This window comes from Eleutherodactylus coqui, chromosome 1, assembly GCF_035609145.1.
Source record: "Eleutherodactylus coqui strain aEleCoq1 chromosome 1, aEleCoq1.hap1, whole genome shotgun sequence".
In the NCBI taxonomy this organism is placed as follows: Eukaryota; Metazoa; Chordata; class Amphibia; order Anura; family Eleutherodactylidae; genus Eleutherodactylus; species Eleutherodactylus coqui.
In genome coordinates this window covers 445,258,035-445,283,518 of record NC_089837.1, presented here as the reverse complement: position 1 = coordinate 445,283,518, position 25,484 = coordinate 445,258,035, and the positions used below count along the sequence as shown (strand labels likewise).

Below are 25,484 nucleotides of genomic sequence, written 5' to 3'. Positions count from 1 at the left end.
GTTCTGTGTTCTTTAACATGTCCAAAACCATTTCTTCCACATCAGCAGCCATCTTGTCAATTCTTCTTGAAATAGTGTCATTACTCAAAGGAATCGATTTCCTCTTGGCCCCAGCATAGTACTGGCAATCTCTTTAACTGCGGGTAGCACAAGTGTTTCCCCAATAGTAATGTGATTTGCCACATTGATCTATTAAGAAATTGACTTTATAGGAAGCAATGAGGCTTTTGTCAGCATTGAGAGCAGATTTTCCAAATGTCTTGCCTACAGTGCTGCGGTTCTCAGACTTTGACTTTAAACCTTGGAAAAATGAAATAGGAAAAATGAAAATACCCACTTTGTCTGAATACATTTTTTCAAGATGATCACTTCGTTTCAAAGGCTTCATAGCTTCATTTGAAAATGCCTTTTCACAAATGAGGCAGAAGGTAAGCTGTCCGTCTGTAGGAGAAGGGATGAATCTGTATTTCAAGTATTCATTTGAATATTGACGGCATTTCTTCTTCTTAGCCATTTTTATAAAGTATGCTTCCAGAATGCACTGTTTATGTCGCTCTATCATATAATGATGTATGACTTTTATAACTCCATGACTCCGCTACAGATCAATCACACTGGATAACCTAAAGAACAACCTAACCCGCTGTATTCCATAATGCCGCTGATTGGCTGGAACTTTCAATTGTGTGGGTCCCTGGGAGTTGTAGTTTATATCAGTGTCCTGAAAAGACACTTGGCGTTCACTAAGACTACAACTCCCAAAGAACTACACAAGTGAAAGCTTGAAGCGGTTCCAGCCAATCAGTGGCATTATGGAATACAGCGGGTTAGGTTGCGCTGTAGGTTATCCAGTGTTATGAAGTGTGATTGATCTGTAGCAGAGTCATGGAGCTATAAAAGTCATACATTATATGATAGAGGCGCGCAGGCTGCACACAATTCCCATTACATGTAAGTGATTCATATGGAAATAATTGTCTCGGTTTTCGTCGGTTTTGGATTTCACCAATTCTTTTTGGTCAAATTATTGACGAAAACTGAGGTATCACTACTAATGTTTAGAAAAATGTAGTTACTGACCGAAAAAAAATCAACAAAGAAACACAGAATGCCCCCCTATCGCCCCCTTTATGTTCCAATGCCCTCCTGCCACCCCTTTTTGTTCCACTACCCACTTGAGAAGTAAAAACGCCCCTCCCCAGGGGCAATAACACCCACGTCGAGAACCACTGGTCTAAGTAAATGTCTTTAAAGAGGTTCTCTCGTGGAAGGAAGTTATCCTCTATCTACTGGGTAGGGAATAACTTGACGATTTGTGGGGGTCCAACCGCTGACATTTTTACCAATCCTAAGAACTGAGTTCAATGCATCCTAAATAAATAAAGCACTAGTTGCACATTTGTGCTGCTGCTCCATTCATTTCAATGGAACCGCTAAAGATAACCAAGTTCAAGAACTCGTCAATCTCCGGTGGTCCCACTGGGTGACAGCGTGCATGTGTGACTGTTACTTTGTTAATTCCTGAATGCACAAGTCCTATATTCTTGGAATTAGTGAGGATCCCCACTTATCAGCAAGTTATCCCATATCCTGTGGATAACAATTTCAGAGGACAACCCTATAATGTTCTTTGTAGCCCTGTGTCATGCGCTACCATCCTACACCCTGCAAAACGTAGACTGCAGTGTATAATTTGCGTCCAGAATGTCCCTTTAAAATCATCTATGTACAAATATAAAGCCAGTAGAATCCTACACAATTATTCCCCAAGCACCATAAATTTAGATTTCCTCACCATATCATTCACACATTAGTAACGTATCTAAAAATAACTGTACTTCACAGGATTTTTTCCAATCATGCTGTGCCACAATCTGTGTCATAATTGCGAAAATTTTGCTAATTACCAACTTTTCTTTTTTTTCAACTAAATTCATATACTACATTCTGTAGAATACTCCGACCTCTTGCTAGTGTTGTGTAGCACACATTTTAACAAGTCTTTATTCAGATCAAACTTTGAAATCTGTTCTCTCATCTACGTTACAATGCTGAAAGTGAATTTTTAATATTTGCATTATTACTGACCATCATTAGTCTTTGATAATATAACACAATTTACACCATAGCAGATTCAACTTGATAGCAAGACAAAAGATTCCATCAGGAAGTAGTTGCCATGCCAATATTTTTAAGTGCGTTTCAAGGACGCATTGCTGCTGAGCCAGGGCTTTTAAGCCTATAATGCCCACTCCCATTTTACAGAACTCTAGCCAAGGTTTAGTGATTACAATTTTTCTGCAGTACTTGCTTTTAAACTTTATACCATAAAAATCACTTTTAAAGAAATTGTACACAAGAGGCTGAATTAAGCGGATTATATTCCTCGCATCTGGTAACCCACTGTCTCATCAGTTCTGGAAAAAATATTAAGTCAATGACAGAAGAAATATAGCAGTTTTTAGTACATGCATCTTAGCTACACAGTCTTGTGTCATGTGAGACTTTTTTTGTATTATTTTATGCACATACTTTTTTATTTAAAGCAAAAGCAAAAAAAAATGTGCCAAAAATACGTGCAAAGACAGTCTGATACATCATGCACATAGTACGATTAATGGGGGCATACAGAGTCTCTGATGCTTCTGTACTATGCAGTTGTAAATGTCTTATAGTGCTTCTATACATTGTGTCTGAAAGTTGGGTAGCTCACTTATTCAATAGCAGTCTGGCATGTGTTGCAATGTGTGACTAGCGGGTAGAGGCCTTAAGTCTCTGAGCGGTTTCTAAGAGGCGGCTGAGGAGCTGTGTCATGGTGGTGATGAGTGCAGCACTCTCTATATAATCTTGCACGCAGATCAAGGTAAACAACAGGATATGGACGTCTAATTGAATTAGGTAAATGTGATGCCAATGCCTGGTTTAAAAGCTCTTGGTAGCGAAAAAAGGCTGACACACATATGTAAGTAAACTGCAGGCACACCATTTACTTTTGGAATATGGCCGTCTGCAAGGAATATTAAACAGTAGATCTTGCATATACACAGTTGAACACTTGATACATGGATGAAGAAGCACCAGAGATAAGGGATAGCTATAGAGTGAGAATTAACTATAACTGAAAACAACAACCCCTATCATCCCACTAACAATAATTTAGCAGCCTGACACATGAGCTAACAATCTACAGTACTCACTCACTGGGGTTTATGGAGATTCTTGGTGGTCTGCAACATGGCTTTTCTGCCTGTTCGTTGCAAGCAAGGAAGAAAGGCTTGGCTTGCAAATGTTTTCCAATCTTTTCTCTCAGTGGCCTGGATGATTAATTAGCAGCTGCGCACAGGGTTGCTTGAAAGTTGGAAGTAAACTTCTCCAGTTACAGTGCACGGAGGGGGAAGCCTGGCTGTAGCCATTATCTCTCTCCATTCTGCCATAACACTTTTCTATTTTCTTCCTATGACACAGATCACAGGAAATCGGAAACCCCTCGACCCCCCTCCTTCTCGTGAAACTCACTTCAGCTCGGCCCCCTCCTCCTTTCACTTAAAGGGGTTGTCCCGCGGCAGCAAGTGGGTCTATACACTTCTGTATGGCCATATTAATGCACTTTGTAATGTACATTGTGCATTAATTATGAGCCATACAGAAGTTATAAGAAGTTTTTCACTTACCTGCTCCGTTGCTAGCGTCCTCGTTTCCATGGAGGCCGTCTAATTTTCGGCGTCTAATGGCCAAATTAGACGCGCTTGCGCAGTCCGGGTCTTCTTCTTTTCTCAATGGGGCTCCGTGTAGCTCCGTGTAGCTCCGCCCCGTCACGTGCCGATTCCAGCCAATCAGGAGGCTGGAATCGGCAATGGACCGCACAGAAGCCCTGCGGTCCACCGAGGAAGAACATCCCGGCGGCCATCTTCAACCGGTAAGTAAGAAGTCACCGGAGCGCGGGGATTCAGGTAAGCGCTGTCCGGTGTTCTTTTTTAACCCCTGCATCGGGGTTGTCTCGCGCCGAACGGGGGGGGGGGGGTTGAAAAAAAAAACAAAAAACGTTTCGGCGCGGGACAACCCCTTTAAGGATCGTATTTCAGCTTACCTCCAGCTATGTGATCTATGACAGTGGAATTCCTAAGCTGACTTAACTATTTAGTTCCCTATCCTGGCTCCATCTTCTTATTAAATGAAATCCAGCATACCCTCCCATTGCTAAATAAGCTGGTAGTTAGAACAGTTGCTTTTGATTTGCAGTTACAGTACGTTTATACTGTAGTGCCACTCCAGGTCACTACAGTGTTGTTAACAGTTCCACGTATGCTTCATGCTTGAGGAAGGTGACTTCATGGCATGCCCAAGCATAAGGGCATAAAGGAACACTGTGGGAACACGTACAAGCTCTCTGAGAATGTGGAACTTTAGGCAATTAGGTAATTGTCTCAAGTCCCACTCTCAAAATCCCCAGCAAACAGGTGCTTTTGCTAGGGAAAGCCGTGGCCAGCTTGACATTTCTCCTACAGCAGTCACATGTATGGCTGCCCTGTAACAAGAGGATGGCAGAAGGTCTACCTGGACCTGAGCTGCTCTGTGTCATACAGGGGGTTCAAAACAGGGAACCCACTCTATGATGTTGATAAGCCCTAATAGGTCTTACAGTTGCAATGCAAAATGCCAGTTTTAATGATTATTGCAATTTAAGAATTATTCAACTATATGAACAGAGGATGCCATCTTGGCCTAGCCCCTTTACTCATTGCTGCATGTGTTGTTCTTTACTGATGTTTTATGTATCAATACTTTACCACATTACATACTATATATATTTTCCCCTAGGAACGAATACTTTCATACCACAGCAGTCAATGCAGCATGACAAAGTATATTTTCCGTATGAATCCATCAGAAAAAATAACCTGTATGTGCCTCCATATGTAATCAAAGGCACTTGATGGTGCAATTTGGCACCACAAGAAAGTTTCTCAGACTAGTGATTCTCTTATGCATCAATATGGGTATTTTCTCTGAGTGCGAAAGGAACCTGGAAAGACCCAAAGACCACATATAAGAAAAAAGATATGATAAATACTTCCTGCAGATGTTGCTCTTGGTTAGAATCCAAACCAGATGTTTCAATGTAGCTTACTTGGTTTAAAAAAATTTAAGACTACCACTTCTTTAGAAAAAAGTAGACCTTCTATAAACTTTTTGAAACCTGATCATTTATTTTTCCTTATTCCTTAATTAAAATGTGAAACGTTATGCTGTAGGTTCAGATTGAGGTTGTTGATAACCACAGTATTTGTTTTCCCCATAAACCATCTGCTTGTGCTATCGATGGACAGTTCATGCTTAGGCAGTACATTGTGTAAGATATTCTTCAAAGCTTCTAGTCACATCAGCTGTGCAGACAGTTCAACTGATTCACAAAATGTCATCTGGAACGTACATTCTGTAATTGATGAGCATTGGGATACAGTAATTTGTCCTTCCTTCACCTCCGCAGTAAATTTTAACTCTTCCAGCAGGAACGTTTCCTTTCATTTTAGTCTTGTTAGATCTTTCAGCAGTATCTTTTTACATAATTTGAGTCTTTTTCTATTCAAGGAGTGCCAGGGATACAAGGTGTGTTATTGCTTCTGTCATCAACACCACCGGTCGGAACGTAGATCATTTCACAACATGCTCCAACTTCCTTCTAGTTAGTCCTTCCAACTCCCATTTAGAAGTTAATCATGTTTGGTTGTCATTGTGAAGATATTACATGTGTGCGAATACCCATGCCTGTATCTAGCTGCATTTCTAAATAGACAAACCAACCATTCAATGAAAGATTATGTATTTTGGTGTGTTAAACAACTGTCCATGTATTAAAGATGAGTTTGGTACTTAAATCAGTTCATTGAGAAATCATGATACAGATAAACCTACTGAGCTACTGTATACTAAAAAGGTATGCAACTTTAGAGAAAGTTTAGAACTGTAATACCAAGCATAGTCCATGGACAAGAGTGGTACTTTTTGTGTTAAAAAAAAGAAGAGTCTTTTTTTTCTAATCTTGTTTAATATAGTAACGTATTATGTCATCAGATGTAAATATGATTGCCCTATGTCTTTCTTTATTATCTAAATTAGATTGTGTATAATTGGTGTACAGTAAATTCTGTGTCATTTTTCACTTGAGAAATCTGTTGAGAAACTTAAGCTTTTTATAAATATGCCCCATAATGTGTAAGGGCTCAGTCAGACGAGCAAATTTTTCATGCTTTATAGGGACAGGAAAAAAAATTGCACGTTGCGTGCAGACATACCTCAGGGGAATACCTCAGCAATTCCGTCCTGTGTGAACCTAGCCTAATAGATATAGTTTGAAAAGAATGCCTATGCTGCCCATTGCTTATATTACAAATCACTAAAATACTCCATTCATCCCTACAAATGTGTTTCAGTTCATCAGTATTTCAGGGATGCTTTTCGATCACAGCCCTCTTCAGGTCAAATCATAGCATCTTGATAGTGTCAAGCTCAGGACTCTGACTTGGCCATTCCAAAACACAAATCTACTTTTCAACCATTCATTAGTTGAATTACTTGTGTGCTTTGTATCACTGTCTTGTTGCATCACCCAATATCTCTTCAAGTTAAGACTTTGGATGGCTGCCCTTACATTTTCTTTAAAATCCACCTTAAAGTTCATTGTTTCCTTAATGATCGCAAGTCATCTAGGGCTTGAGGCAGCAGTCCTAAACTATGAAGTTCCCTCCACTATGCTTCACAGTTGGTTTTGGTATTGGTGTTTTTTGTCTTCCAAACATAGGGCTCTGCATTTGTGCCATAAAGTTCCACGTTTGTTTCATTTTCTCATCTGTCCATAGAACACTTTTGCAGAAGTAATGTAGAACATTCAGGTGGTCTCTGGTAAACCAGCCATGGACATCAATGTTTTTTAGGACTGCAAGAGATGTCCTTCCACAAATACCATTGTTTTTCAATGTTTTTCAAATAGTGAACATATGAACAGAGGTTTTTGAAGTTTATAGTATCTCCTGTAAGTCTTTTTTGCTGTTACCCTTGCATGCTTCCTCGCCTCTTCACAATTGTCCATATGTGCTCTTGTAGTGATCTTAATGAGATAGCCACTCCTAGGGAGATTAGCTACAATTTTCTCCATTTGTATAGAATATGTCTAACAATGGTTTCATGTACACACAGATCTTTAACAATTCTTTTATTGCCTTTTCGAGCTTCATGCAACTCTACAACACATCCTCTAGGGTCTTCTGAAAGTTCTTTGCATTGACAGAAGGTTCACTTTAACTAAACTTTCTGGAGAAACACATATTTGTCAGTAACCAGGTTAACTGAAACACTTCTTACCAATTAGCTCTTGGAAAGGTCCTTAAAGTTCATTCACTTTTCCTTCTTGGACTGTGGATGTTTACCTAATAAAATACATTAATGGTACAACTGTTTGTGAGAGATTAGTTTAATTATATTGTGTTTGTCTATAATTGTGACTAAGATAACAATCAGACCACATTCTATTAGTAATCAATGCAGAAATCCAGGTTTCACGTACTCTTACTTAGGCTGAATGCACACGGGCGGAAATTCTGCGCAGAATTGCTATCGTTGCACGCTGCTATAGGATTGCATTAGTTTATGCAATCTCATAAAAACCGGCACATCGCAGAGCAGAGAGAGAGAAGACACCGGACAAGCAAGAGGTCAATACAAGAGCATGAGTTACAGCCCGCAAGCATCTAGCAGGAATCCGACCCAGCCATCTGCATTCACCCTTAGTCTTTCAACTGCACTGTAGCCTACAGGTTTGCACAAAACTGAAAAGTATACTTTTTTAGAGAGACTCATAGCCTACTTATAATGCACCTCTTCAGGGAGGCATACCAAATCTCCTGACCTAGTCCCCCTGACGCTCCCTATGGCTCCCCACACCTTCAACCCTGCCTGTCGCACACAACCTCTAACCCTGTACTTCCTTACCAACCCCGTTTACCTCCTAATAACTGATCTCCACATGTAGTTCCAATACTGCCTGTGTTCCCCCCATGCCTCATCTCCTCCCCCCTCCCTTGTACCTCCTATATCAAAATGGTTGTATATCACATGTAATTTTTGTATTGTCAGTGTTCTCCCATGCTTGAAAGCGCTGCGGAATAAGTTGGCGCTATACAAATAAAGATTATTATTATTATTACTTTTGCCCACTTTTGGCAGCCTATAAGTTTTTTTTCTTTTGCAGGGTGTAACTAGGAATGTGCCCATGCTTCATGAGAACATGAGAGGCTATGATTATTTGGGTCTCCACCTCTGCCCCGTGTCTTTTTCTCCTTTCCATAGTCTCACAGTGATCCATATTCATTTTACCACTGTTGCTTTCCATTATATACAATTACAACTAACTGCCCCTCCCTTCTAATGTCCCCACTTTAGTTGCTGGGTCCCATAGCAGCTGCTATACCTGCTAAGTTGTAAGCTGAACCCCTGCTGATAACTCTGCCCCGGTTCTTTTAATTGATACAGAGTCATAAATGTTATAATGTATCTTGTATTTTTCATAGTTTGCATTGCAATCTGGGCTAACGTAATTCTATACAAATCACCATATAATAAATATTCCTTATTGCAGGAGACAACAATGGATGGCCAAATATGTTTGATGAAGTGCATTGGAAAGCAAATGAGTTAATGGATCCCAAGGAATGCTGTAAGTAAATAATGATGGAACTGGTATAATCTTCTCTCTGTATAAGAATTATTACACCATTTAAATATAAATCCCAGTATAATAAAAATCCCAAATTCGCCATTATTCAAGCAAACAGTCAAGTAGATTTTTCGTCATAGGCAAGAAATCTGTCATGACAAATAACTTATACAGATTTCAGGCAGAGCCACTGCCTTAGCTGTACAAAATGTCCCTGCTTACTGTAAAAGTTCCAGATTATTACAGATAGAACTATTAAATCGTTAAACCATTTCCCAAGAATTGACTTTAACCTGCAATTCAATTATGCAAATTATTATAGAAACATTAGCGAATTAGAACTTGTTTTTAACAAATAAATGGGTTGTCACTAAGAGAAAAAAAAAGGTTGCAATACAATAGAAAATACAATAAACAGCTACGTCCTGATGGTTTTCTTTCATTTCTTAGAGTCTTCACATTTCACAGGGAGCTCTATACTTTCTAATGTAATAGCATGAATAGCATGAACGTTGGCAGTACGGATTTTGGGGCTGATTGTTCTGCAGGAGGGCATATTCTGCAATGCTGTTGCGGAAAATTTCATACTATGTGAAAGGTCCTTTAGGTATTAGGATGCATTTCTGCGCCACAATGTTATCCCTTGTACTCTGCCAGTCTTCTTCTTTTAGATATGTTTTGGGAACGGTGGTTCGTTTTCCTTAGTGGATTACTCCTGTTGCACTACTCCAGTCCTACCCAATCTGGGTTTGGTGATGTGCTGCTGGTGAGCCTTTCTTTTCAATACTATCCACAAGATAGGTCATAGGTCAAAAGTTTATCAGCGAGGGTCCGCTGCTTCTGATCCCCAGCGATTAGCTGATCGACGAGCCTACTGTCAATGCAGACAGACCTGAAAGCAAATAGTGCTTTCTGTATTGCAGCAACCCTGGTTATTATTGCAGGCACACATCCCATTGACTGCAATGGGAGCTGTGCCTTTAAGAACAAACTTGGCCGTTGCAATGTTCACAGCACTATCTGCTTTCTGAGTTGTCTGCACTGAAAGTGGTGTCGGAGATCAGACATTTGGCGGGGATTCCTGAGTGGCGGATCCCTACCGATCAACTATTGTTAAACCATCCTGAGGATAGATCAGATTAAATCTCTTTAATTCATAGCAGCCAAAACATAAAACATATATTTCAGTCATATGACCATCATCAGCAAAAAAGCTGAAATAATACTCTTTATTTATATAGTGCCAACATATTGCGCAGCGCTTATAACAATAGCAAAGATTTATATCAAAGCAATAAGTGAAAAATAATATGTTCAACAACTTATAAAAAAAAAAAGCCAGAAAACTGGAAAATATATTATAAAAAAAGAAGAAACACACAACACAAACAAAGAGAAGAGCAGATGGCACTCACCAATCAATGTACAAATTCTGATCGTGGTTCCAGGTGCTCAACGATGGTGCTCAGCCACGGTAAGACAGTTTTTCAAATATCCACATTGAAAAATGAATAGGTGGCACTCATCAAAGTAAAACCTATAGCAGTTCTTTATTTTGTGTGGTGCACACAGATGGCGGCTGTTTTGATGCACAAGATGTCAGGAAGTGACTTAAATATACAATGCCCTGTTGTATCTTAGCAGCATGACAACAATACAATTGTTATGTCTTACCGGCGCTGGATTTGAGCCGTAGGTGTAGTAGCCATGCCGGTCACTGGAGAGAAGTCAAGAAAGCCAGGAGTCGTTATCGGGAAGTCACGGTATGCAGTACAATAGGATGAGACGGAAGCGTGGTCAAATGGAAGCCAGAGGTCAGTATCAGGAGGTATCGGTACAATCGCAGAGGAGCAGGAGGAAGAGGAGCTTGATCAAGGTGGTGGAGCACAATAATCACAAGCTGGATCTGAGGCATGGTCAGGCTTTTATAGTAAGTCCTAATTAGTAGCAGGGCGGAGCCAGGACAGGGAGGCAGGAAGTGGACTTAACAAGAGCAAGGAAACATAAAGCAAGGGTAGGTTTCAGCAAGGAACTGTCCAAAACCTAGATAGCCCAGGGAAGAGCTGCTGACTAGAGTGCAAGGGTTCCTGGGTTCAAGTCCTGACAATTGTTTCATTCATAGAAAGATTACAAAAATGTATGCAATTCAGTTCTTTCGTTCAATCCTAGCCCTCCCAGGGCATCTCTCTGGAATAATAATCTATTTACTCTACTTTATGGTCATTCAACCTGTTCAATCATTGCAAATCACAGTAGCTCTTCAATTAACCGTTTCTAAATCACTCCAGTCGCAATTGATTTTATATGCTCGACAATGCATTTGTATAAGCATCGTATGTGTAGTGGCCTGAAAAAGGGCACTACATAGTGCTGTTTGACTATGAGGACCAGTAAAATAGTAACTGGCCTTATGGGTTTAATCTGAGTCATTTTGCACAGGTGATGCAGGTAAACTAGCAACTAGTTAGATCATTTTTACTCAGTTGCACAGGATAGAGAAAATGCCTAGAGATTTAGGTGATGCAGGTAGCCTAGCAACCAAATAGGTTGTGATTGGCTGCAGACAGACTGGTCAGGTGACTGAGGCGATATATAGGTTGACACAACAGTCGCAGAAGGAAGAAGAGGAGAAGAACGGAAGAAGAAGGGGAGAAGAAAGGGAGAAGCACGAGAGAAGCAGAGAAGAAAGAGAGGAGGAAGAAAGAAGCAGAGAAGGAGAGTGAGCTGTGACAGTGAGTAGAGGGGAGTCTGCTGTCACAGGGAGAGTGAGCTGTCACAGTGAAGAGAACAGGAGATGTTGAGATGCAGAGGACAGGAGAGATAGAAGAGAGAGCTGAGATGAAGAGAGGGAGATAAAGAGATAAAGAGATGTAGATATGAAGAGGGATGGAGAAAAGAAATTCAGAGTAAGCCCCCAGTATAAAAACATGTTATACACAGGTATCTTCATTGTTGCAAATTGTATATAATTCACTGGCAATTCGCTGGAGATATCATTTGTTATTCACTGTGTGTGTTGAAGAGAATTACCTCATCTCCCTGTCTGACTTCATAATAACACTGTGTTTACTACAAGTTAAGCAGAATATCTGGCTCCATGTGTTATTCAGCACCCCACTACTCACTACAACAAATCATGCCCAAGGGCACTGGCAACTGGAACCAAAACAATCATAATTACCCACTAATAGGCCCACCATATGTGGTCTTTACAGTTCACAAATTGATTAACACCAAATGTAATATCTTGAACAGGTGGTAGTCCTTCTAGCCAGCATGGGGATTTATCATTATATCTACTTTTTACAAGTCTACTCTTTAAGGTAGCGCTGTGTCTAAAGGACACAAGTAGTTTCCTTTTAACAGTAACAGGGTCTTGTTGAATTAAATGCCAGTTCAGTAAGTTATTGAATTTAATCCTTTGTGCTAAAGGGCTGCATTCAAAAGAAAAAAGTCATGTTTTTTAGAACCACCAGTTCTATTTCTTTTACCCGCTCTCAGGAACTCGGAAACCATTTTTTTCTAAAAGACTCTTTCATAGCTGTTTCTAAAGTAGTTTAAAGTAGTTTTTTATCATCACTATTTAATCTCTTTAGACGTAAGAATTGCCTATACGGAACCACGTTTTTTATATAGTTAGAATGGTAGTTCTTAAAATGCAAATATGTTTTTTTCATGATTGTTTTTTGTAACACTCTGTCACCAGGACATCCAAAAATGCCATACTTTCATGGTTAATTACTATATGTAAAGGCAAAAGCCCTCAATGACTGACTCACCACTAATTCTCTAACTTCCCATTGTTGTACAAACATAAAATTAGGCATGGCCATTCTTTAGGTCCTAAATAGGAAAAGTAAAGGGGTCACAACTTAATTATTCAATGCTAAGTGCAAAGTAAGTGACCCCCTATGTAATGCACCAAATATAATTCTCTAACTTCCCAGAGTTGTACAAACGTAAAATTTGGCATGACCATTCTTTAGGTCCTAAATAGAAAAAAGAAAGGGGGTCGCAACTTGATTATTCAATGCTAAGTGCAAAAATTAGTGACCCCTTATGTAATGTAACTAATAACACACATCTGTACACTACAAATGTGAAATTTGGCACGACCATTCTTTTGGTTGTAAATAAGAAAAGTAAAGGGGTCACAACTTTAATATTCAATATGAAGTGTTAAAAACTGTGTGAAAATTCAAGATACATAAGATAGTTATTTGCTCAGAAACCATAAAGCTATGTATATATACTGAGGAGAATCTAACTTACCACTGTCTATATACTGAGGAGAATATACCTCACCTCTATGTGTATATACTGAGGAGAATATACCTCACCTCTATGTGTATATACTGAGGACAATCTACCTCACCTCTATGTGTATATACTGAGGAGAATCTAACTTACCACTATGTGTATATACTGAGGAGACTCTACCTCACCTCTGTGCATATACTGAAGAGAATCTACTTCACTTCTGTATATATACTGAAGAGAATCTACTTCACCTCTATGTGCATATACTGAAAGGCCGTAAAGTACATAAGGAAGTGGCCATGGACTGCAGGGGTGCCTTTAAGTACTCCAGTCCGGGGTAAATTTGAATAAAAAGGAGCGTTACCTTTAAAGGTAAAAAGTGAAGAGAGTGGGAGAGGTGGCACATTCTGCAGAGGGACATCGGCACACGCAGTCTAAGGAGAATCTAACGCTCCTCTATATGTATACATATTTTATTCCTCGGTTCCTCTGAAGTAACCACGACTTCATAAAATTTTCTGTGCAAACAACAGGTAAATACCTGTACCAAATTAACATGGGTGAAGTCGGGTATATCAGCTAGTCTTAGATATAAACCTCATATTAATATCATTAGTAACATAGTATGTTAGGCTGAAAAAAGACATACATACATCTAGTTCAGTCCACCCCTCCATGTTGAGAAAGGGTAAAAAAAATTAAAAATGGTGGTTCTAAAAAGTGAGCCTTTTTTCTTTTAAATATAGCCCATCAGAACAAATAATTAAATCCAGTACCTTTGTCAGAACTGGCATTTAATCGAACAAGTTTTTGTTCGATGGAAACGACTTCACTATTGTATTGTTGTCATGTTGCTAAGATACAACAGGGCATTGTACATTTAAGTCGCTTCCTGACGTTCTTGTGCATGTGAAGGCTAGAGATAGCATCATCTGACGTAAAACAGCGGTCAAATATGTGAATCATGTCCTCAATTTTGTTCCTGCACTTTTTTGTACCAAGATACGAATAAAGAACTGCGATAGATTTTACTTCGATGAGTGTCGCCTAATTATTCTAAAATGTGGAAACAATACAACACAAATGAATGAAAGAATAAAGAAGAATCTAAAAAAAATGCATCAAATAAATAACTAATAATATATAATCCCTGCCAAGGTATCTAATACCAAAAGTGACATTAATTGCATGAATCATTAAAATCAGCATTCTTTGTAAAATTGAATAAGTAATTGGTATTACACATCTAATTGGTAACAAGTGCGATCTAAGTATGATCACTTCACACCTAACAGTTGCATGCATCTGACACCATAGCACATGAAAGCCCTTGAAAGTAACAGTGATCTAAAGGAAAGAAGCTTTGAACTAAATATACGGTGACAGAAGAGAGATAAAACAGAGCCAGCAGTGAGCTGCATTATATCACCAACCTGATGTGAAGTGGTAGAAAGTGCTGCCTGGAATGAACGAAACCTTTTCTCAGCAGTCTTATATAGAGGGTCAGCACAGGCGAACTGCAATCTATGGAGAACAAAAAGGAAATTTACAGACCTGTCAAACTGCAGGTGTATGCACATTGAAGATCAAAACTTCCAATGAGAACTACCAGTTGGTGTGTACATTTAAAGGGAATCTGTCAACTTGAACATGTTGTACGAACTATTAGGTTGTCTAGCTGGAGGAGCTAAGCAGATTGATATATATATAATATAATAGTATAATATGTAATTATTATTAATAATTTAAACATTTGCTCATTCTGAGCTGAACAATCCAATGGGCGGTCCTATCAGTGATTGACAGCTTTTTTTGTATGGCTGTACATACAGGGGTGGCTGTGAGTAACTGATAGGATCGCCCATTGGACTATTAAGCTCAGAATGAGCAAATGTTCGAATGAATTAAATACAAGTAATACTGAATGTTCCCCTTAATAAAACTATATATCAATCTGCTCTGCTCCTCCTGCTTTATAACATGATGCCGGCAGCTTGAACAATATTTTTGAGCTGACAGATTCCCTTTAAAGGGGTCCTATCATGTGCTTTCTCTGTCCATACTGAGGGCAGCATAAGTAGTGACAGAAATGCTGATTTCAGCGGTTTGTCACTTATAGGATAATGTGCAGTGGTTTTAAGAACTTACGGCTTTTTCTACAGCTCACAGCAAAAGATTAATCCAGTTTATTCACGAGGTGCTGCTAGCCCAGCCTACACTCTATAATTGGCAGTTTGTAAAGAGTGCAGTATAATAGTTAGAAAACAGTCAATCAGGGTGGCTGGGTTAGGCTAGCAGCAAATCATCAATAATGTCAACTCATCTCTGGCTGGGAGCTGCGGAACCAAGCTGTAATTTCTTAAAAAACACAGCACAATGGCAAATCTTCCTAAAATCAAATGTAATGCAAATAGCTAATATACAATTGACTAGCAATATAAAAGTCTTAGTTCCTGTCACACTCAGGGGAAGATTATAGATCAGTGGAGCTGTAGGCTGGCTGCTAGCCAGAGAGGCGGTGAGAGACATTGCATCAGGACTGGGAGCCTGAGGTCCCATGTGGACCATTTGTGGGAACCGTCACACATCTGATAGAGAAAACTACGGGGTAGTGATGATGGCCCTGTAGGTTTGTGAACCCTTAAATGATGAAATTTGTATGCTGTGTATGATATACACATTTGCTGTGATGCTTAATAAAGGCTGACAGGCACCTAGAGCCTTTATACATGTCTGGTGTCCATTGCTTCTGACGTTGAGGTTGGCGATCTGAAGGCCCCTTGTCATTATATATATATATATATATATATATATATATATATATATATATATATATATATATATATGCAGCAAGCCATGGTGTCAAGCTGAAGCTGTAAATGAGAAGGATGTGCAAATATAATATAAACATATCCATAAAAAATTAAATAACATACCCATGAGTCTGAAGCAATAAAAAATGTTAGCATACAACCAAATCAAATGGTCACATAATTACTATATTAATGAAAATAATCAATTTTCCTCTTAAGACCTCTAAGAAACAATGTATTCAAATAAAGTCTTGTCACCATGTTTCCTTGATAATGAAATATATTCCATGACCAGAAAGCATAGCTGGGAAACATTATGTCCATACTTGCTAACATGTGATTTTACCTGTGGAAGAGTCATCCTACACCTAATGATAGACTTATATTATGCTATGTAGTCCTATACTGGGTTGTCTCCCCAACATATATGAGACCAGACAAGGACTTGAGCAGGTATACTACAAATGTACAGTCACACCTGAAATAATGATGGATGGAAAAACAATAAAAATGAAATATCTTTGCACCACAACCCCCACAACCACCATGACACTGGAACCTTTGCAATATTTAAGACACAGGAATGTCCTATGCCATGAGTTTGAAGGAACTCTTGATGGAGTAACTTTATGAGACTGCCAAAATCTGTATAAATGAACTGATCTCTAATGTTCCAACATTGCTTATAGCAAGTTAAAGATGGTAAATAGAGATGAGCGAACGTACTCGTCCAAGCTTGATACTCGTTCGAGTATTAGCGTGTTCGAGATGCTCGTTACTCGAGATGAGTACCACGCGATGTTCGAGTTACTTTCACTTTCATCTCTGAGACGTTAGCGAGCTTTTCTGGCCAATAGAAAGACAGGGAAAGCATTACAACTTCCCCCTGCAACGTTCAAGCCCTATACCACCCCCCTGCAGTGAGTGGCTGGCGAGATCAGGTGTCACCCGAGTATATAAATCGGCCCCTCCCGCGGCTCGCCACAGATGCGTTCTGACAGAGATCAGGGAAAGTGCTGTCTTGCTGGAGTTGCTATAGGGAGAGTGTTAGGAGTATTTTAGGCTTCAAGAACCCCAACGGTCCTTCTTAGGGCCAAATCTAACCGTGTGCAGTACTGTGGAGGCTGCTTTTTGCAGTGTTGTACTTTTTTTTTTTTTGTATATCGGCCGTGCAGAGCATTGCGCCCTGCAGTAATTATACATAGTCCAGGGCCAGTAGTGGTGGTGAGGCAGGGACAGAAGACATATATTTATTGAATATAGGCAGTGGGCCTTTCCAAAAACATTTGGGAAAAAAAATCTATTTGGGCTGCCTGTGACTGTCCTCAGTGTACTGGGTCTGTGCTGGGAGTAGTTGTCCTAATTCATACGCAGCCAGCTAAGTGTTACAGCAGGCTTGCGCAAAATTATTTCCTGGCTCTGTGTTGGCTGTTACATCACCGCTGTATTCCAGTCCACAGTGCAACACTCTGCAGTTATTTTACATACTCCAGGGCCAGTAGTGGTGAGGCAGGGACAGAAGACATATTTATTGAATATAGGCAGTGAGCCTTTCCAAAAACATTTGGGAAAAAAAATCTATTTGGGCTGCCTGTGACTGTCCTCAGTGTACTGGGTCTGTGCTGGGGGTAGTTGTCCTAATTCATACGCAGCCAGCTAAGTGTTACAGCAGGCTTGCGCAAAATTATTTCCTGGCTCTGTGTTGGCTGTTACATCACCGCTGTATTCCAGTCCACAGTGCAACAGTCTGCAGTTATTTTACATACTCCAGGGCCAGTAGTGGTGACGCAGAGAGAGAAGGCATATACAGTGTATATAGGCAGTGGGCCTTTCCAAAAACATTTGGGGAAAAAAATCTATTTGGGCTGCCTGTGACCATCCTCAGTGTACTGGGTCTGTGCTGGGGGTCAGCCTCCAACCACAGGCTAATAAGCGGCACATTTAATTACAGCGTTCTGTTTCTGCACTACTGGTAATACACCATGCTGAGGGGTAGGGGTAGGCCTAGAGGACGTGGACGCGGGCGAGGACGCGGAGGCCCAAGTCAGGGTGTGGGCACAGGCCGAGCTCCTGATCCAGGTGTATCGCAGCCGACTGCTGCGGGATTAGGAGAGCGGCACGTTTCTGGCTCCCCACATTCATCTCACAATTAATAGGTCCACGCGCTAGACCTTTATTAGAAAATGAGCAGTGTGAGCAGGTCCTGTCGTGGATGGCAGAAAGTGCATCCAGCAATCTATCGAACACCGAGTTCTGCGCCGTCCACTGCTGCAACTCTGAATCCTCTGGCTGCTGCTCCTCCTTCCTCCCAGCCTCCTCACTCCATTACAATGACACATTCTGAGGATCAGGCAGACTCCCAGGAACTGTTCCCGGGCCCCTGCCCAGAATGGGCAGCAAGGGTTCCGAATCCTCTCCCACTGGAGGAGTTTGTCGTGACTGATGCCCAACCTTTTGAAAGTTCCCGGGGTCCGGGGGATGAGGCTGGGGACTTCCGGCAACTGTCTCAAGACCTTTCAGTGGGTGAGGAGGACGATGACGATGAGACACAGTTGTCTATCAGTGAGGTAGTAGTAAGGGCAGTAAGTCTGAGGGAGGAGCGCACAGAGGATTCGGAGGAAGAGCAGCAGGACGATGAGGTGACTGACCCCACCTGGTTTGCTACACCTACTGAGGACAGGTCTTCAGAGGGGGAGGCAAGGGCAGCAGCAGGGCAGCTGGCAAGAGGCAGTGCGGTGTCCAGGGGTAGAGGCAAGGCCAGACCGAATAATCCACCAATTGTTTCCCAAAGCGCCCCCTCGCGCCATGTCACCCTGCAGAGGCCGAGGTGCTCAAAGGTCTGGCAGTTTTTCACTGAGAGTGCAGACGACCGACGAACAGTGGTGTGCAACCTGTGTCGCGCCAAGATCAGCCGGGGAGCCACCACCACCAGCATGCGCAAACATATGATGGCCAAGCACCCCACAAGGTGGGACGAAGGCCGTTCACCGCCTCCGGTTTGCACCGCTGCCTCTCCCCCTGTGCCCCAACCTGCCACTGAGATCCAACCCCCCTCTCAGGGCACAGGCACTACCGTCTCCTGGCCTGCACCCACACCCTCACCTCCGCTGTCCTCGGCCCCATCCACCAATGTCTGTCAGCGCACCGTCCAGCCGTCGCTAGCGCAAGCGTTGGAGCGCAAGCGCAAGTACGCCACCACGCACCCGCACGCTCAAGCGTTAAACGTGCACATAGCCAAATTTATCAGCCTGGAGATGCTGCCGTATAGGCTTGTGGAAACGGAGGCTTTCAAAAGAATGATGGCGGCGGCGGCCCCGTGCTACTCAGTTCCCAGTCGCCACTACTTTTCCCGATGTGCCGTCCCAGCCCTGCACGACCACGTCTCCCGCAACATTGTACGAGCGCTCACCAACGCGGTTACTGCCAAGGTCCACTTAACAACAGACACGTGGACAAGCACAGGCGGGCAGGGCCACTATATCTCCCTGACGGCACATTGGGTGAATTTAGTGGAGGCTGGGACAGAGTCAGAGCCTGGGACCACTCACGTCCTACCCACCCCCAGAATTGCGGGCCCCAGCTCGGTGGTGGTATCAGCGGCGGTATATGCTTCCTCCACTAAACCACCCTCCTCCTCCTACGCAACCTCTGTCTCGCAATCAAGATGTGTCAGCAGCAGCACGTCGCCAGCAGTCGGTGTCGCGCGGCGTGGCAGCACAGCGGTGGGCAAGCGTCAGCAGGCCGTGCTGAAACTACTCAGCTTAGGAGATAAGAGGCACACGGCCCACGAACTGCTGCAGGGTCTGACAGAGCAGACCGACCGCTGGCTTGCGCCGCTGAGCCTCCAACCGGGCATGGTCGTGTGTGACAACGGCCGTAACCTGGTGGCGGCTCTGCAGCTCGGCAGCCTCACGCACGTGCCATGCCTGGCCCACGTCTTTAATTTGGTGGTTCAGCGCTTTCTGAAAAGCTACCCACGCTTGTCAGACCTGCTCGGAAAGGTGCGCCGTCTCTGCGCACATTTCCGCAAGTCCCACACGGATGCTGCCACCCTGCGCACCCTGCAACATCGGTTTAATCTGCCAGTGCACCGACTGCTGTGCGACGTGCCCACACGGTGGAACTCTACGCTCCACATGTTGGCCAGGCTCTATGAGCAGCGTAGAGCTATAGTGGAATACCAACTCCAACATGGGTGGCGCAGTGGGAGTCAGCCTCCTCAATTATTTTCTGAAGAGTGGGCCTGGTTAGCAGACATCTGCCAGGTCCTTGGAAACTTTGAGGAGTCTACCCAGATGCTGAGCGGCGATGTTGCAATCATTAGCATCACCATTCCTCTGCTATGCATCTTGAGACGTTCCCTGCAAAGCATAAAGGCAGACGCTTTGCGCTCGGAAACAGAGGTGGGGGAAGACAGTATGTCGCTGGATAGTCAGAGCACCCTCCTGTCTATATCTCAGCGCGTTGAGGAGGAGCAGGAGCATGAGGAGGAGGGGGAAAGGACAGCTTGGCCCACTGCTGAGGGTACCCATGCTGCTTGCCTGTCATCCTTTCAGCGTGTATGGCCTGAGGAGGAGGAGGAGGATCCTGAAAGTGATCTTCCTAGTGAGGACAGCCATGTGTTGCATACAGGTACCCTGGCACACATGGCTGACTTCATGTTAGGATGCCTTTCTCGTGACCCTCGCTTTACACGCATTCTGGCCACTACGGATTACTGTGTGTACACACTGCTCGACCCACGGTATAAGGAGAACCTTTCCACTCTCATACCCGAAGAGGAAAGGGGTTCAAGAGTAATGCTATACCACAGGACACTGGCGGACAAGCTGATGGTAAAATTCCCATCCGACAGCGCTAGTGGCCGAAGGTGCAGTTCCAAGGGCCAGGTAGCAGGGGAGGCGCAGAGATCAGGCAGCATGTACAGCACAGGCAGGGGAACACTCTCTAAGGCCTTTGACAGCTTTCTGGCTCCCCAGCAAAACTGTGTCACCGCTCCCCAGTCAAGGCTGAGTCGGCGGGAGCACTGTAAAAGGATGGTGAGGGAGTACGTAGCCGATCGCACGACCGTCCTCCGTGACGCCTCTGCCCCCTACAACTACTGGGTGTCGAAGCTGGACACGTGGCCTGAACTCGTGCTGTATGCCCTGGAGGTGCTTGCTTGTCCTGCGGCTAGCGTCTTGTCAGAGAGGGTGTTTAGTGCGGCTGGGGGAATCATCACAGATAAGCGTACCCGCCTGTCAACCGACAGTGCCGACAGGCTTACACTCATCAAGATGAACAAAGCCTGGATTTCCCCAGACTTCTCTTCTCCACCAGCGGACAGCAGCGATACCTAAACAATACGTAGGCTGCACCCGCGGATGCAAGCATTGTTCTCTATCACCATCAAAAACGGGGACCTTTTAGCTTCATCAATCTGTGTATAATATTCATCCTCCTCCTCCTGCTCCTCCTCCTGAAACCTCACGTAATCACGCCGAACGGGCAATTTTTCTTAGGCCCACAAGGCTCAGTCATATAATTTTTGTAAACAATTTTTAAATGTTTCAATGCTCATTAAAGCGTTGAAACTTTCACCTGAACCAATTTTTATTTTAACTGGGCTGCCTCCAGGCCTAGTTACAAATTAAGCCACATTAACCAAAGCGATTAATGGGTTTCACCTGCCCTCTTGGTTGGGCATGGGCAATTTTTCTGACGTACATTAGTACTGTTGGTACACCAATTTTTTGGGGCCCTCGTCTACAGTGTAATCCAATTAGTTTTTTGCCCACCTGCATTAAAGCTGACATTACATCAGCTGTGTTGGGCACTGCAATGGGATATATTTATGTACCGCCGGTGGGTTTCAGGGAGCCACCCATGCTGTGGGTCCACAGGGAGTTGTAACTGCATGTGTCCACTTCTAAAGAACCCCAGTCTGACTGGGGCATGCAGTGTGGGCCGAAGCCCACCTGCATTTAATCGGACGTTACCTCAGCTGTGATGGGCACTGCAATGAGATACATTTATGTACGGCCGGTGGGTTCCAGGGAGCCACCCATGCTGTGGGTGCACACGGAATTCCCATTGCGGAGTTGTACCTGCCTGTGACTATTTATAAAAAAACGCGGTCTGACTGGGGCATGCAGACACCTTGACAGAATGAATAGTGTGTGGCACATAGGTTCCCCATTGCTATGCCCACGTGTGCAGCTCCTGATGGCGGTGGCACAGGATTATATTTTTCATTGCTTCTGTACAGCATTGTGGGCTATCGCCCCGCCCCTTTTAAAGAGGGTCGCTGCCTAGCCGTGCCAACCCTCTGCAGTGTGTGCCTGCGGTTCCTCCTCATGGCAGACGCACTTATAAATAGACATGAGGGTGGTGTGGCATGAGTGCAGCTGAAGGCTGCGCAAGGACACTTTGGTGTGCGCTGTGGACACTGGGTCGTGCGGGGGGGTTGGGCAGCATGTAACCCAGGAGAAGTGGCAGCAGAGTGTCATGCAGGCAGTGATTGTGCTTTGTTGGAGGTAGTGTGGTGCTTAGCTAAGGTATGCATTGCTAATGAGGGCTTTTCAGAAGTAAAAGTTGTTGGGAGGGGGGGGGGCACTCTTGCCGCTATTGTGGCTTAATAGTGGAACCTGGGAACTTGAGATGCAGCCCAACATGTAGCCCCTCGCCTGCCCTATCCGTTGCTGTGTCGTTCCCATCACTTTCTTGAATTGCCCAGATTTTCACAAATGAAAACCTTAGCGAGCATCGGCGATATACAAAAATGCTCGGGTCGCCCATTGACTTCAATGGGGTTCGTTACTCGAAACGAACCCTCGAGCATCGCAATAATTTCGTCCCGAGTAATGAGCAACCAAGCATTTTGGTGCTCGCTCATCTCTAATGGTAAACTAAATTCTAGTATTATAAGATAAGATTTCCCCAATAAAGGTCAATGTTTTAGAACAATCTGACAGATTTTAGGTGATAAGGATGGTAGGTAGTGGCACATGCCGCCTCAACCACCAAACGAGATACAGTGAATATAAAATGCCTACACACCCCTGTTAAAATGTCATGTTTTTGTCATGTTAAAAAAATCAGACAAAGATAAATTATTTCAGATTTATTTCCGCCCACAATGTGACCCATCGTCTGTACAATTCCAATGAAAAACAAACTTACATCATTTAGGGTGGAAAAATAACAAAACTAAAATGATGTGGTTGCATAAATATGCAGGCCCTTTTATATTTGATGATGTGGTTTTGTTCAGAATTATCCAATCACATTACACTCATGTTAAATAGTAGTCAGTCACTACACATGTGCCATTATTTACAGGGATTCTGATTCACCCCATATAACGTTTAGCTCTTCTAGTAGGATTTTCCTTACATTTTCTTAGTAAAAGCTGTGGTTTGTAAAGCGCTTACAACACATCAAAGGGATCTGATTGTTGAAAGATACCAGTAATGCCAAAAAATTTCCAAGGCATTACATATACAATGGAACAAAGTGAAGACAGTCATCAAGAAGTAGATTACATTTGGCACAACAGTGACATTACCAAGATCTGGACATCTCTCAAAAATTGATAAAACCACCAGAAGAAAATTGGTCTGGGAGGCTGCCATGAGACCTATAGCAATATTAAAGGAGCTGCAGGAATTTCTGCAGCTCCTTTAATTTTTACATCTACTGTAGATATTTCACTGAATCTACCCAATTCTTGGTTAGGTAAGCTAACTAGATAAACTCACTGGCTGTAATTATTGAACACTTCATCCAGTCTGACTGATGAGGTGGCACCATCCAAGACTATCCTCTCAAGTTTATTAAATTGGAAACCTAGTAACACATGCGTAACTGATCGAAAATCATAACTGATCGATTCAGTAAATAAATTCACCACAAATCTCACATTTGAAATATATATCAGTTGTATCCAAGAATTCGATTTTCTGGTTACTCAAGAGCACGGTAAATTTAAGTTTATTGTTTTATAAAGTATGGAATTAGGGAAGTAGATTCAAAGACCCTACCAAATGCAAAAATATCAATTAATTGATAACATGCTTGAACATATTTGACAAATGAAGGATGCTAATAAATACAATCCTCTTCAGTGATAATCATATGAGTGGTTACATAGGACTGACCACATTAGAACCAATCGTAGTTCTGTATTTGTTGACAAAGAAATCATCCCCAAAAAAGGAATTTATTTCTTCTCAAGAACCAGTCATAAAAGAGCTATAGAAAACCCCTATTAAGAAGATTCAAGATCAGATTGAGTGGATAAGAGATGCAGGATGACCATAAACCCTTTATATCTAGAAGGTTTAATCAATGGTGATAAAGTTGTATAAACCTTTCCTGTCATCTGTTCAGTACTACCTGCATTAAATCTGCAAAAACCACAAGAAACTCTCCTATCCACTTGTAACATAGTATGTTAGGCCGAGAGGAGACAATGTCCATCTAGTTCAGCTTGCTTCCACCGCCCCTTGTTGATCCAGAAAAAACAATGCAGCAGAAGCCAATTTAGCCCATATTGGGGGAAAATTCCTTCCCGTCACTATAATGGCAGTCACAATAATCTCTGAATCAACGTTTTGATAGTTCCTACCTGACTCCAAGACCCGGATCAACAACCTTGCTGGTTATTTAATGTCTATATCCTGTAATATCATAGCACTCTAGAAATGGGCCAATATTCCTGAAGAATGATTTCAACACCTAGTGGAATCTATGCCATTATAAATTGCTGCAGTTCTAAAGCCAAAGAAGGTCCAACGTACTACTAGATTGGGGTCTCCAAGAAGATGGCTATTCAGTGTAGCATCAACATCATATCTGTAGAAAAGTCAAACATAGTAAACTTCCCATAATCTTGGAACAATGAGACCTGACAGGTGTCGTGTTACCAAATATTTAGATGGACAAGTATATAACATTCACTTATAAGAGTATAGAAAATTCATGAAGAAATACCAAAGTTACAGATCAGAGGAATCTCCAAAATGGTTATTTATTCTTAGGGTGCATACACACTTGCACCCAGGCCTCCGCTCTTTGCCTGTTGTTTGGCTTTGACTTTGGAGCTCAAATCAAAAATATTGGAACTGTCGGATCTGGAATTGACTATAATGAGATCTGCACAACCCTGCATGTCAGGTACTGAATATTGTATTTGAAGAATAGATTAAACATAGTCATAAAATTGTCCAGTCGAAGCTTATATTTTTCGAGTTGATGTCCACTCTTAATCAGTGCATAATGTATTATGACTATGCTGGGTCAGTTCTTCGAATAATTTAACTAGAAGTTTACATGCAGACTTGTTCCAATTTCCTCCGTCAAGTTTATGCTTCCTGGCAGCCAACAAGGGGATCTGTTGCACTTTCACTGCACTTTACTTCCCAGTCAGTAGAATTTACTGTGCAAAATCTACTTTTGGTGCCCCTCCCAACCCCATTGTGATACAAATAAAAGCTACGTAAAACTCTCAATAACATTATCACTGAAAAGGTCTTCAATAGAGATGAGCGAACGTACTCGGATAAGCACTACTCGTCCGAGTAATGTGCCTTATCCGAGTACCGCTGTACTCGTGCTGAAAGATTCGGGACGCGCTGCGGAGCGGGGAGCTGCAGGGGAGAGCGGGGAAGTGTCAGGGTAATATATTCTAAGTACAGCACCAATCGGGCCCACCCCACTTG

The 25,484-nt window shown here is 42.5% G+C and overlaps 1 protein-coding gene across 1 annotated transcript in view; it reads left to right on the top strand.

Annotated features, from left to right (window-relative positions):
* Nucleotides 1-25,484, top strand: part of RXFP2 (relaxin family peptide receptor 2) — a 334,755-nt gene that overhangs the window by 203,823 nt on the left and 105,448 nt on the right. Inside the window, exon 3 of the mRNA XM_066583026.1 lies at nt 8,633-8,710. Within this exon, the coding sequence (XP_066439123.1) occupies nt 8,633-8,710 (78 nt within the window). The remainder of the gene's footprint in view (nt 1-8,632; nt 8,711-25,484) is intronic.